Below are 14,177 nucleotides of genomic sequence, written 5' to 3'. Positions count from 1 at the left end.
TGTCCTGCGCCCCGCGGAGCCGCCGTGCCAGCCCCTCGCCCAGCCATGGGGGACCTGCCGGGCCTCGTGCGCCTTTCCATCGCATTGCGCATCCAGCCCAACGACGGCCCGGTCTTTTACAAGGTGGATGGGCAGCGCTTCGGCCAGAACCGCACCATCAAGCTGCTCACCGGCTCCTCGTACAAGGTGGAGGTGAAGATCAAGCCCACCACGCTGCAGGTCGAGTGAGTCCGGGGCACGCCGTGGTTGCGGGAGGGGGCGATGGGGCCCGGGCCGGGGCGCGGCGGGGAGGGAGCTCCCAGTACCGCTTGGTCCTCTCCTGTCGTATGTTTGTACTGCTCTGCTGCCCCTTCCTCCACCATCGCAGTGACCTGAGTGGGTCCGTTTAAACCAGCTACTAGAAGCGGGGCGGGGAGGGGGGGGGTCTTGTAAATTTCCTTCCCGTTCTGCCAAGGCTCGGAAACGCAGCTGGTTGGGGTGGGGGCAGATGGGAGAAGGTCGCCGCGGGGTTCCCTACCGCAGTACCAGCCCTCCTGGCTCTGTCCTGGCATCCGCTTCTACCTGCAAGGCTGAAGGAGGAAATAAGGAATGAGGTGTAAAGGCGGGGGATGGGTGGTTTTAGGGGCTCCCTGAGGGATGTCTCCATCTTCCTTAGCCCTTAGGAGGTAGGGGACTCCGGGCTGGAGCTGCAGGCACAAGTCAGAGGGCGTGGCCTCAGCTCAGGCCTAGTTTCACAATTTTCTGTCTCCTCGACTTTTCTTTTCTGTTCCAGTTGTCTGTTCGGTCTAGCGATGTTGCCTGGGATTAACAGCATCCTCCCACACAAGAGGCTGTTTTTGGTTTATTAGTGGTAGGGATTACCTCTTCCCAACTCCAGGAGATGATGCACCCGTAAACCCCTGGCAAGAAAGTCAGTGAGGAACGATACAGTAGCCTGTAGAGGTAGGGGGGAAATCCACGGGTGGGTCTGAAGGAGAAAATAAACCAACATTTATGGCATCTACCATGTACTGCGTGCGAAGAGGATTCTGAATCCATACAACACATACAACACAGAAGGTGTGGCCCCAAGTAAGAGTTTCTAGTTTCCTATGCCTAGTTTGAGGCCTAAGGGTTTATGTCCTGATAGGTGTGGCTGATACTGCTGGTTCAGAGACTTTGCAGTAAGAACAATTAATCTAAAAGAGGAATGATGCCAGTGAGAATTTCTGGTGGTGTGACACACTTGAAGAAGAGTACCATCCAAACATAGAACCTGTAATTATTGAAACAGAAAAACAAAGTCACTAGAGAGCTAATCACTGGTTCTTGATCTTACCTTTACATTTAAAATAAATTTACTAGTGCCAAACTGCATCCCAGACCAGTGAATCCTGGTCTCTGGAGTTTGAGATGGAACTGGGTATAGGTCAATTTTTAGTAGCTCCACAGATGATTTTGCTGAATAAAGAGGAGAAACACTGATAGCATCCACCTCAGCCTTGCACAGGTATTTTAGGTGAGAATACTTAGGTCTGTACAAAGAGATGAAGTAGTTGGAATGGTCACGTGACTGGTTAGTTGTAGTACTCTATCCTCCTGAACTTTCAGAACTTTCTACCTTACCACAATGTCTCCCTTACCCAAACCCTTGTAGGTTTCCAGCCTAGAGTTATGGTCCAAACCAGGATAGGCACCCAAGCTAATCCCTACCAGATATGGTCAAATAAAGTCCGTTTGCAGGAATATTTCCATTGGTGGTGTGCTTGTCCCACTGGAGCTGAAGTGTAAAGAACCTGAAGGAGATAGAGTTGTTTACACGGGCACATACGACACAGAAGGTGTGGCCCCGACTAAGAGTGGAGAACGACAACCCATCCAGATCACCATGCCGGTAAGGCTGGGATGGGGATTTACGGGGGATATGGGGGTGTATTTCAGGGAGAATAGTAGCATTAGGAGGGAAAATATCGTATCTTTAAGAAAAGGTGTATTGGAACCTATCACTGTGGAAGCTAGATGGAATTTCCTTCATGGATCTGAGGGAGAAAGAACTGTTCTTTTGTGTGACAGATGCTTAAAGTCACCAGGAAAATGATTCTGAAGAGTACCTACACTGCCATTTTCCCTCTTATATTCTGCATCAGGACTGGTTTAGATAATTGACCCTTCACAGTCTCTAATTTCGAGTAGCTTACAGTAATTTCGAGTAGCTTTTCAGCTTTGAAAAAGTTGATTTGTTGAGTGACATTTTGCTACTTGCATCTACTCTAAATGGAGATTAAAAAGTGACTGCCATAGAAAATAACAAACCCCTCAGTATCAAGTGTTACCAAGGTATAATACAGCCACCCCTGAGTATCCATGGGGCACTGTCTCCAGGGTCCCCTGAAGATAACAAAATCCACAGATATTCAAAGCCATTATAGGAAGTGGCATGGAATATACATATAACCTATGTTCAGCTCCAGTGTGCTTTAAGTTATCTCTAGATCATACCTAATATATTCCAGTATTGCTACTAGAAGTGGAATTCTAACACAGCAAGGTGCTGCACCACAAGGAACTGGCAACCTACCTTGGTTCTTTGTGTCTTTGTCAAGTGATCTCGGACAAGGCACATAGACCATCATATAGAGTATAGGTAGATTTTTTTTTTTTTTTTTTCAAAATGATAGATTTTTCAGAGACAGAGGGAGAAAATAAAACTTCAAACATGAGGGGCAAGTGAGAAAATGACAGTTGTACTGAATGAGGTCTCAGGTTACATTTATGTGATTTTTTTTTTTTTTTTTTTTTTATCCTTGAACTCGTGGTGATCCTCAGCTGTCTTCCTTCCTCAGTCTTCCAAGTGCTGGGATTACAGGGATAGGCCATTAAGCTCGTCCATTAATATGATGAACTGGGTCTTTCAAGGAATATCTGTCCTTCCTCCAAAGTCATTGTTCTTATACAAATAAAACGGATTGCATTTCCCTATTTCAAAGAGCAGTAGGTCCCTGTGTATTTCTCTGTAGGTGGGTGTGTCTCTTTCAATTTGTTCTGAGGTCTTTCAAAGCCTTCGTTCATGATGTGGACTTTACTCGAGCCATGGACCTTATCAGCACAGTTAGAGGATGTTGTATTCCCTGAACTTAAAGTTTAAAAACACGAGTTTGAGTGGAACCTTATCTATAGTTAATGATTCAAGAAAGTGAAGGAGAAAAAATCATGTCATCTTGACTTTTCAGTTAGCCCCCAATCACCTATCTCTAGGGCTGCCGATGACTAACTTTTTGCCTAACAGTATGTTAAAAGTCATTATGCTGTATTATGTAGGAAATAATGACAAGAAAAAAGTTTATTCATATTCAGTACGGACACAATTTTTATTTTCTGAATGTTTTCAATTGAAAGTCAGATGTCCATTGATGCAGACTGGCCATTGATACAGAGGGCCACTCAGAGGGCAATCTGTATAAAATGAGATGATATTATAACAAAGTAATACTGATTGAGCAAAAACTTCAAATTAATAAAAGGTCAAAGTAGAATTAACTATAGGTACAAATACAATAGATAATGAAGTAAGCCAAAACACAGAAAAAGAAAACTTCACTTACACTGCTGCTATAAAAACTGAACAGCCTCTTCTCTGTGCATGAACCTGGAAGTCAGGCACGGGGCTAGTGCACACCTGTAATCCCAGCTACTCAGGAGGCTGAGACAGGAGGGTCACACAACTGAGGTCACCCTGGGAAACTTACTGAACCAAGCCTGTCTCAAAAATGTAAAGGATCTGGGGATGTAGCTCAGTGGTAGAGTGCTTCCCTAGCATGCAAGATCCACCTCTCCCCCCAGCACCGAAGCAAATAAAACCATGTCTGCCCTCTAGATTTCTAAGGGAAATCACAAAGGTTCACAAATACCACAACTATAAAAAATCTCCTTAGGAGTTTATTTAAAATGCCAGTCCTAGGTCCCACATCTAGTGATTTTAGGAAAGTTAAAAAGTGGAAACAAAGAAAATGGAGTCTCAACATGATTATGAGAGAATCGGTCCTGAGGGAGGTGGTCTATGGATCGAATTTTGAGTTCTAAGGTCTAATCTTTCCAGTACTTAAAAACTTTAAGATTTCCAAGATATAAAGGGAGAGAAGGGGGAGAAGAAGTAAAAAGTCTTACTATGTGTTATGTTATGTTGTGTACCAGCTCCCCACAATGAGTGTAATCATTATATACTGGGGGACTAATAGAAATTTTAAACATTTAAAAAAAGAAAACCTAGAATCTCACAGTACTCAATATACATAAAACAATCACAACAGTAAGTAACATATGAAAATCATCTGGTATCACTTCCTTTGCATCCCCTATTTGAACTATTTTTGTAAAGAATTTCATTTTCCATCAGAGATTGCTAACAGAAGGAAAAATACAAAATGGGAGAAATACATAATTTTTGTAGGAGGTAACAATTATGTTATCATTTTGTTGAATGTCCTTAGAAAGTTGTTTGTACTATCTTTTCTACTTACTTTTTTTCTACTTATGTACAACTTTAGATGTCAAATATATCTCCAATTTGTAAATACAGAATATTTTAAAGTCTATATGAGTACTCTGTTACATGAATGTATCAAATTATTCAGTCACCTATTGCTGATTATTATTTCTCAGTATAATCATTTTTTAAATTTTTATTTATTTTTTGGGATACTGGGGATCAAACTCAGGACCTTGCGCTTGTGAGGCAGGCTGCGGAACCACTGAGCTAAATCCCCAGCCCTCTCAGTATTATTTTTATTTTTACTTTTTATTTATTTATTTTTTGGAACCGGGGATCTAATTTGGTACCTTGCACTTGGCGAGGCAGGCTGCGGAACCACTGAGCTAAATCCCTGGCCCCTTTTTTTTTTGGTTCAGTATTATTTTTAAAACTATGTTAAAATCACTCACTTCTGCAACATTGTTTAATGTTTTCTTGGGATAGATTTCCTTAAGAAATTTGTATGCTAAGGCATTTTATTATATGACATCTAAGAAAGCTAGGCAATTTATGCGTATATCATTTGCATTTAAATGGTATATGTCCCTATACTATTGGTATAAAAAATACTTTAAAATATTTTTAATCTCATAGGCAGAATATTTTAATTTTTATATCTTTAGTGACTGCTAAAATTTGAAACATTCATATTTTCATTTACTATTTGCATATCTTTTGTAATCTCTTGCTTTTATACTGTCTTACTGATTTCTAAATATTAAATTAAAAATAGTCATCTGTTTTATTACCTCTTGAGTGTGCTCATCCTTTATCACTTGAAATTTACCTTTATATACAATATAAATTTTAAATGTTTTGCTCTTAGGATTCATGCAGATTAGAAAGTCTTCCCTAACTCCATACATTATACATACACAACTGTACTTGTATGTTTTCATCTGAACTGTCATGGATTTGATTCATTTGTTAAATTTCAGATGAATTAGATTTAAATTTTTTAATTTCATATTTTCCTTTTGGGTATATTTGTCCATAGTACCCTAAAACAATTTTTAGGATAATCTATTCTTCTCCAATGTTCATTCTCATAGTAATTTCTTATATGGAAAAAATTTAAATATAGCTCTCCAGTATTTATTCTAGTACACTGATTCTTAAGCCAGTTCTTATTCCAATTCTGCATTAAGTACATTTTTAATAATATATATTCATGTATTTGTAGCTGACCACATTATTGAAATTGCTTACCAAAATTTTTCAGTTAATTATCTTGGATGTTCAGATAGTCATAACCTACGTGCAACTGTGTCATTTTTTTGTTTATATTTTAGACTTGTCTCATCTAATATTTCTAGAAAAATGTTGACTATTAGTAATGGTAAAGAGTGCCCTTGTTTCTTGAGTTTCTGTTAGGTAAAATATTAGTTTCAGGTATTTATTTTGTTAAAGCCATAATGTTCTTGTTTACTAACAGGCTTTTTTTTTTTTTAATTGGTAGGTCTGTTGAATTTCATCTAATTTTTCCCTGGATGGAGATAATTTCTTCTTTGATATATTAATGAGTTGTATTATGCAATGATACACTTTCAAATACTAAACTACTCTTTAATTCCTAAAATAAGCTCTATACAAACATGATGTATTTATTATTTTTAGTATCTAATTAAACTCAATGTGCTGCTGTTATATTTAGTATTTTTAGATCCTGTTTTTATTTGCTCACTTTGTCAGCAAATATATGAGGATTTCCTCTACAGTGGGCTCTGGGAGGAGAGTGGTGAACAAAATAAATACCTCTTGCTTCACAAACCTTGTCATGAAGAGGGTGGAAACATATACATGATTATCAATAAAGAGGTAAAAGTATAGTGAAAAAGTAGTAATGCCCTTGGAGCATATGCCCGGGGTTTTATCTTAGTTCAAGAGTTGTGAAATGGCTTTCTTGAGAAGGAAATAAAGGATGAGTAATAGTTCGGAGGGCAGAAGGGACTCAGGGAAAGGGGAGCTGCGTAAGTCAAGAGCTGGGGGATGGCATTTGTTCTAATGGAGGAGAGAAGCCTAGTGGGTTTGGAACAGAGTGAAGCTGAGATTCTCTCCAAGAATGCTAGAGGGGTTAGTAGGGTTTAGACGTTCTAGGACGCTATGGCATGGATGTGGCTGAGAGCTTCCCTCAAAGGTTCATGTACTGGAATGTTGGTCCCCAGTGTTGAAAAAACTTTGAGATATGGAGCCTACTGCACTACCTTGGAAGGGACTGATGTGATGACCTGACAGAGGTCTTTCAAGAGTGGTTTGTTATAAAGCAAGCCACTCCAAGTGCTTGCTTGGCTCCCTCTGCATGTGGCTATTACCCCTTCCACCAGGGCCACAGATGGAGCTACCTGAACTTAGACTTCCGAACTTAAAACTGTGAGCTAAATAAATCTCTTTTCTTTGTAATGCACCCTCTGTCAGGTATTCTGCTATAGCAACACAAAACAAACTAATGCAGAAGACCTTTCTTTTTTTAAAAAAAAAGTTTATTGGTACATTTTCGGTATACAATACAGTTACATGCATAATTGGGGTTTTGTACCTTTACATGACTTATCTTGGTTCTTACTTTTCTCCATTCCCTAGCCCTCCCTTTAGCCCTCCAACCTTCCCTGTTTACAAAGACATTATTTTCATGTTTTCCCTTTTCACATATTTTTTCTTTTCCCTTTTTACCTTTCCCCTACCCCTCCCACTTCCTCTACTCTTTTAGACCTTTTCTTCCTATTACAAAATATCAATGACACATTTTGATCCTTATTTACACTTTTAGTTTTTCACACCAGAGAAACTATTTGGTACTTATGCATGTGTGATTTATTAATTTCATTTAAGAGTATGGTCTCAATGTGCATCCACTTAGCTATAAATATCTCTAATTTATCATTCTTTATGGCTAAGGAGTACTCCATTTAAAAAATCTCTTTTATCCAGTTTCCAGTTGAAGGGCAAGTGTTTCCAAATTTTAGCTATTACAAACTGTGCTGCTATTAACATGGGTGAGCATACATCACTGTGGTATGATTCTTTAATTCTTTTGGGAAGATACCCAGCAGAGAATAGCTGGGGACTTCTAATACTAGATATTTGAGGCATCTCTACATTGATTTCTACATCAGTTGCACCAGTCTGCAGTCCCACCAACAATGGAGAAGGGTTCCTATCTCCCCTCACCCCTGCCAGCGTTTGTTATTGGTTGATTTCTTGATAGCAGCCATTCTTACTGGGGTGAGATGGAATCTCAGTGTTGATTTCATCTGCATCTCTCGAATGACCAGTGATGTCGAACATTTTTTTCATATGTTTATCTGATGTTTTTACTTCTTGGAAAAAATGTCTGTTCATTTCAGATGCCCATTTTTGAATTGGGCCTTTGTATTTGCCGGGTCTGACTTTTTTGAGTTCTTTATATATTCTAGATAGTAGACCTTTGCCTGAAGAGCTTTCCTTTTTTATTTATCCTAATGCCTATACAGATTCATTGAAGGTTTTTAAATGAAATTTTGAGGTATGATTTACATACATAGCTGCACCAACTTCAAATGTGGGTGCTGCTGACTATTCTCGATAAATAGAGAACATTTCCAGTATCCTGAAAATTCCCTTTATGTTCATTTATATTCAGGGCTCCCAACTCTAGCCCTACCTGAGGTTGCTGTCTCAATGTTACTTTTAACTATTCAAGATTGTTATGTAAATGAAATGACAGTGTTACCTAAATTCTTTCACTTAATGTAATGTTCTTGAGCTTCATTTACGTTGGTGCATATATCCATAATTGCTTCCTTTTATTACTGGATAATACATACCACATATATTTATCCTTGTACCATAAATGGACATCTGGGTTGTTCTTAGCTTTTGGTACTATGAATAAAGCATCATTGGACATTTCAGTATGAGTCTGAGTGTGAACATAGGTTTTCATTTGTCTTAAGTAAATACTTAAGAGAATTACTAAGTAGCAGAGTACGTGTGTATTTGTATAAGAAACATTCAGAATGTTTTACAGTTTCTTGTTTTCACCAAAATAGTATGAGAATTTTAGTTGCTTTACATATTTAATATATGCCAATCTTTTAAATTTGGAAATGCAAAAGAACTAGAAGGTCCAACCGAATTTTGTTTCAGGCTCTCTATTTTAGTCTTTACATAAGGATTACAATTTGGTATTTCAAAAAAATTCTTGGGGGGCAAAAAATTGTTGATTGTTCTTTGCATTTTCGTCTAGATTCTGGAATGAACTTGTGAATTTCTATACAAATTGGTGTATTGTTTGCATTAAATTTATAGATCAGTCAGACAGAGTGGCATGTACAGTCCTACTACTACTATTTGGGATACTGGGGAAGGAGAGTCACTTGAGCTCGGGAGTTTGAAGTCAACCTAGGCAACATAGCAAGAACATGTCACCAAAAAAAAAATCCTTGGTCAATTTGGAGAGATTTGACATCTTAATATTGAGTCTTCTAACCCATAAATATAATACTTCTATTTAGATCTTTAATTTTCTCTGTATTATATTTCAATATTCAGATGTATTTTGTTAAATTTGTCATTAGTTATTTCATATTTTGGACGACTACTATAAGTGAAATTGTTTTTATTGATGATACAGTATATGGGGGAAATTAGTTTTTGTATGTTGATCTTGAACTCCCAGATTTAATTTAATTAATCCTAATATGTATATTTTTTTGTAAAATGCCTAGGATTTTCTACATATGCTATTAATGTCATCTATATATAAAAAGGTTTTCTCCTTTCTTTCCAACCTACATTCCTTTTAAATTTTATGGCCATTTTTTAATGGTGAGGGCCTCAGAATGATGCCAAATAGACATTGAAGCAGTAGACTTCTGGTCCCTTAGTTTATAGGGAGAAACCATTCAGTTTTTCAACAACAGGTATGATGTTTGCTGCTGCATAGTTTACATTATAAATCCTTTTAGAAAGTTAAGAAAGATTCTTGCTAGTTTACTGAAAAGTTATCCTGATGTTATAAAAATACTTTAAGCTTTTTCTGTCTCTTTTGAGATTATCATTGTTTTATTTTTTAAAATATTGATTATATTGATTTTTTTCAGTGTTAACTTTGAATTCCCACGATAACTACTACTTAGTCATGGTATAATTTTCTGTATGTGTGGCTGAATATGAATCATCAGTATTTGTTGGAATTTTTACATCTATGTCCCTAGAAGAGATTAGTCTGTGTTTTTCTTATATTTATCTAGTTTTGGTATCAAGTTAATGCTGGCTGCATAACATGATTTGGAAAGTGTTAATATTTTCTAGAACATTTTGTGTAGGAAGGATCTTATTCCTTATGCTGCATAGAATCCACCATTGAAGGCACACATTGTACTTTATATGAAGGCTTCTCATGACAAATTCAATTTGCTAATATTAAAGTACCCACATTTTATTTTTTCTTTTTTGGACAAAATCTTGATATGTATATCAGGCTGGTCTCTATAAATTGCCTTTAAAGTAATTCATTTCAACTAAGTTGTCACATTTATTGTGATAAAGTTATTCATAATAATCATCTATAACCCTTTCATGTTTTAGGATCTTTAACAAAGAAAACTCTTTCATTCTTCATGTTCAAAGTATATCTCCTTTTTTCCCTGCTCAGTCTAGCTAGAGATTTGGCTTTTCCAAAATTTTAGCTTTGTTTTATATGCTTTGTTCTTCATTTTTCTATTTCATTTATTTTCTGATCCTATTTATTTCCTTTCTTTTTGCATTACAGTTTTTTAGTTGAGGTATAATACATATACAGTAAAATTATTCCTTTCTATACTGCAGAGTTCTTTCTGGTTTCCACTAGTTTGGCTGTGATGTGCCTAAGTGCATTTTTTCTTTGTATCTTTCCTTCCTGGAAAACATTGAATTATTTTTTTCCTTTTTTATTTTTTCTTGTTGTTTTGCTTTTTGTCTTGCGGGGGGTAGTAGGGTATCACTAGGTAGCCAGACTGGCTTTGAACTCACAGCAGTCCTCCTGCCTCAGCTTTCCTAGTACTAGAATTACAGGCATGCACCACCATGCCCAGCTGAATTTCTTAAATTTTGGAAAAAATTTTCACAAAATTTGGAGCATTTTTAACCATTATTTTGTGAAATAGTTTTATATTTTGGAATGCATACATTTTACTTTCTTTAAAGGGTTTTAAATATAAATGCAGTTTTCTTATTATTGGCTATATACATTTTATTTCTTGAATTTTTGTAATTTGCCTTTAAAGTATTTCACTTCAGTTGTCAAATTTATTGACATCTTTTTCACAATAATTTTTTGTTCTATTTTCCCTTTAAGACCCAAAACAAACCTATGTCAGGAAACTTGTTATTATCCCTCCAGTCTTTGAGGCTCTGTTTAGTTTTCTTCTTTTTTTTTTAATGCACCCTTAAGCATATTGATTCTTTCTTGTACTATTTCCATACTTAAATTTCTATCGTTTTTTTAGCTCCAGAATTTCTTTATATTTTTATAGTCTCAATTGCTCATAATCTATCTCTTTGTACATAGAGCCCATGTTTTTCTTTATTCCTTTGAGCATATTTAAAATTGCTGATTTGAAACCTTCGATAAATCCAATATCTGGTTTCATTTACAGTAAGCTGCTAAACACTGACTATTTTCCCGGATATGAATTGCTCTTTCCTATGTCATTACATATCTAGTAATTTGGGGGTAGAAGCAAAACATTGTGGATAATATTGATTATAGTTTCTACTACTTCTATTTGGTACAGGTTGGATATTCCTTATCCAAAATATTTAGGACTAGCAATGCTTCACAGTAAAAAGTTTTTGAAATTTTGGAATATTTGCATATACTTTACCTGTTGAGCGTCTCTAATCTGAAAATACAACATCTAAAATGTTCAAAAACCCCAGCTTTTTAAAGTATTATATCGGTGCTCAAAAAGTGTCAGATTTCACAGAATTTCCAATTTTTGGATTAGGGTTGTTCAACCTGTGTTATTACCTTTTTTATATCCTATCTACCTGAACACAAAATTCTGTCTCCCTGGCAGTGTGCATCACCTGATATCTCTGCTCAGTTTTTGTTTGTTTGTTTTTTCTTTGTATTATTTAGCACAAAGTCTGCCAAAATTTCCCCATGAAATTCAGGACCAAAAATAAAGATATTTTGGGAAAATATCATTATCATTTCATTTAGTCCCTGATTTTTGCCTTTTAGGAATTTTATTGGGTCTATAGTATTTTTTCTAAGGAAAATATTTCAAAAATTTCAAAATGTATTTTCAGACTTCTAGGAATATAAATAATATTTTTTTCATGTCAGATAAGTAATGTACCAATTCGTAATGAGGTCTGAGAGAGGCACATAAACATTCATAGACCATTTCAAAAGGAATTTAAAACTACATCCTTAAATAAGTTTTTAACCATTTTCACTGAATTGCATTTAGCCATTAACCTCTCGAGTGCTGTGAAAATTTAAAAAGTAACTGTGTGTAGGCACAACTCCCAGCTAAAGGCTCTTTAATGTACCATGTAAAGTTGTTTGGTTTATTTTTTGTTTGGATTTAGAAGTCAGATCTAGAAAGCGCTTTTATTTTCTGACTTGAGAAACTGATATTTCTCTCCTTTTTAATGAAGAGAATGATTTAACTCATTTTTTGTCAAACTCTGTCCTGAACTCTCAAGGCTTCTAGAGTTACTTCAGGGCCTTCCAAAGAAGCAGGATGAAAAAAAAAGAGAACGAGAAAAAGAAAGAAGGAAGCACAATGGGGCAAGCCACTCTTGATTATCTAGTCATAATATTGCCTCATATATTTTGTGATGAAAAACAATATATTATTTTCTTTTATCTTTCAGTACCAGAGATTGAACCTAGGGCTTTACTAACCTACATCCCCAGCCCTTTTATAATTTTAATTTTGAGGCATAGTCTAGCTAAGTCGCTAAATTGACTAGGCCAGGCTCAAACCTGTGATCCTCTTGCCTCAGCCTCTCTGAGTGCTGGGATTATAGACATGTGCTACAGCACCCAGCTACAATTTTTTTTTTTGACACGGACAACCAGACTAGAATCAAATCTAAATTCAAACAAAACATTATGTTTAATAAGTTTGTATTGCTTTCCATGTCATTATTTTTATTTGTGTACTTTTATTTTATGTAAAACGCTAAACTTTATCTTCACTCCTTTTTAAAATGATGGACAGTATAAATATATAAATTGTGGTTGAATGAGGTGGAAAAGTTAAATCACATAAGACCTAAAGTTACCCAAAAAATCAAAATAGGCTGTCACCTATGAAAAACTAATGTTCTCAATTTAAAATAGAATTATAAAATAAAAATAAACATAAGTGTAATTGTTTCTATAAAATGGAAAAATAAAGCAAGAGAAAAATATGACACTTTACCTTAAGAGTTCATGATGTTTTTTAAAAATCTTCAATAGAAATATTAATAAAATTGAGCCAGGCATGGTGGCACATGCCTGTAATCCCAACACTCGGGAGGCTGAGGCAGGAGGATTGCTGTGAGTTCGAGATCAGCCTGGGCTACATAGTGAGTTCCAGGTCAGTTTCAACTACATAGTGAGACCCTGTCTCAAAAAAACGAAATATTAATAACATATGAAGAACACTATCTACAGAACAAATAAAATTAACATTCTTGAGAATTATGATGAAAAGTAGAAAATCTATTTTTAAAGTAATATCCAATGATGTCATAATTATAACAAAGCCTTCTTTACTGCTGGTCGCATTGTAAAATGGTATGTATAGTGCTTTGAAAAAAAATTACACTACGGCCATTTGTGACAACAATCATATAGATTCATTTCTTTTAACCAAAAAATTTCACTCCTATTGAGCTAGATACAAATGCAAAATTATTTATTAAAGAATTTTTTACAATAGGGTCAATCAACACATCTAATATCTCTAATTGTTATAGTATGTTAGAACTGAAAGCAGCCTTATAAATCAGATAGTACAAACCACTTGTATTCTGTATGCAAAAAAACAGACCCACTAAGTTAAAGTGTGTCTGGGATCCCACAGTTAATTACAGAGGTAGATAGTGTCCTCCTACTTTCCTGACTATTGCTTCTAATTCTGACTTTCTTGGCTTCCTCAGGCACCCACACTGGTGACTTTTACCTTGATGAGCTATGTAAATTTAAATAATCCAGATCCTTCGCTCTTTTTTTTTCCTTTTTTTTTTTTTTTTTTTTTTTTTTTTCTTTTAGCTTTAATTGAATTTATTGGTACATTTTAGGGATACAGTACAGTTACATTCATTGTTGGGATCTTGTACCTCTACATGACAGGTCTTGGTTCTCATTTTTTTCCCCTTGTCCCTGCCCTCCCTTTACCCCCTCCTCCCCTCCCCATCTACAACCACTTTATTTCCATCTTTTCATTATCTCACATTTTTTTTCTTTTCCCTTTTTACCCTTCCCCTACCTGTCCCTTTCGCTCTTTAATTACAGGTAATTGGATATACGTGGAAATATCAATTGTTTGTAAGAAAGTGGTGTCAATAATACAATCCTTTATACTTAAGATTCAAGTATTAGCAATTTTATTTTTTATTTTTTTTTTTATTGAGTTTATTGGTACATTTAGGGATACAGTACAGTTACATTCATTGTTGGGATCATGTACCTTTACATGGCAAG

The 14,177-nt window shown here is 35.9% G+C and overlaps 1 protein-coding gene across 1 annotated transcript in view; it reads left to right on the top strand.

Annotated features, from left to right (window-relative positions):
- Positions 1–6: 6 nt before the first annotated feature.
- Positions 7–14,177, top strand: part of Cnrip1 (cannabinoid receptor interacting protein 1) — a 21,538-nt gene continuing 7,367 nt past the window's right edge. The window contains exons 1-2 of the mRNA XM_010609711.1: positions 7–224; positions 1,723–1,873. Coding sequence (XP_010608013.1) covers positions 46–224; positions 1,723–1,873 — 330 coding nt within the window. The 5' untranslated portion in view covers positions 7–45. The remainder of the gene's footprint in view (positions 225–1,722; positions 1,874–14,177) is intronic.

Source organism: Fukomys damarensis, unplaced genomic scaffold, assembly GCF_012274545.1.
Source record: "Fukomys damarensis isolate Sample0158 unplaced genomic scaffold, DMR_v1.0_HiC HiC_scaffold_2, whole genome shotgun sequence".
Classification (NCBI taxonomy): domain Eukaryota; kingdom Metazoa; phylum Chordata; class Mammalia; order Rodentia; family Bathyergidae; genus Fukomys; species Fukomys damarensis.
The sequence above is the reverse complement of the archived record's forward strand: the minus strand, read 5'-3'. Positions and strand labels throughout refer to the sequence as shown.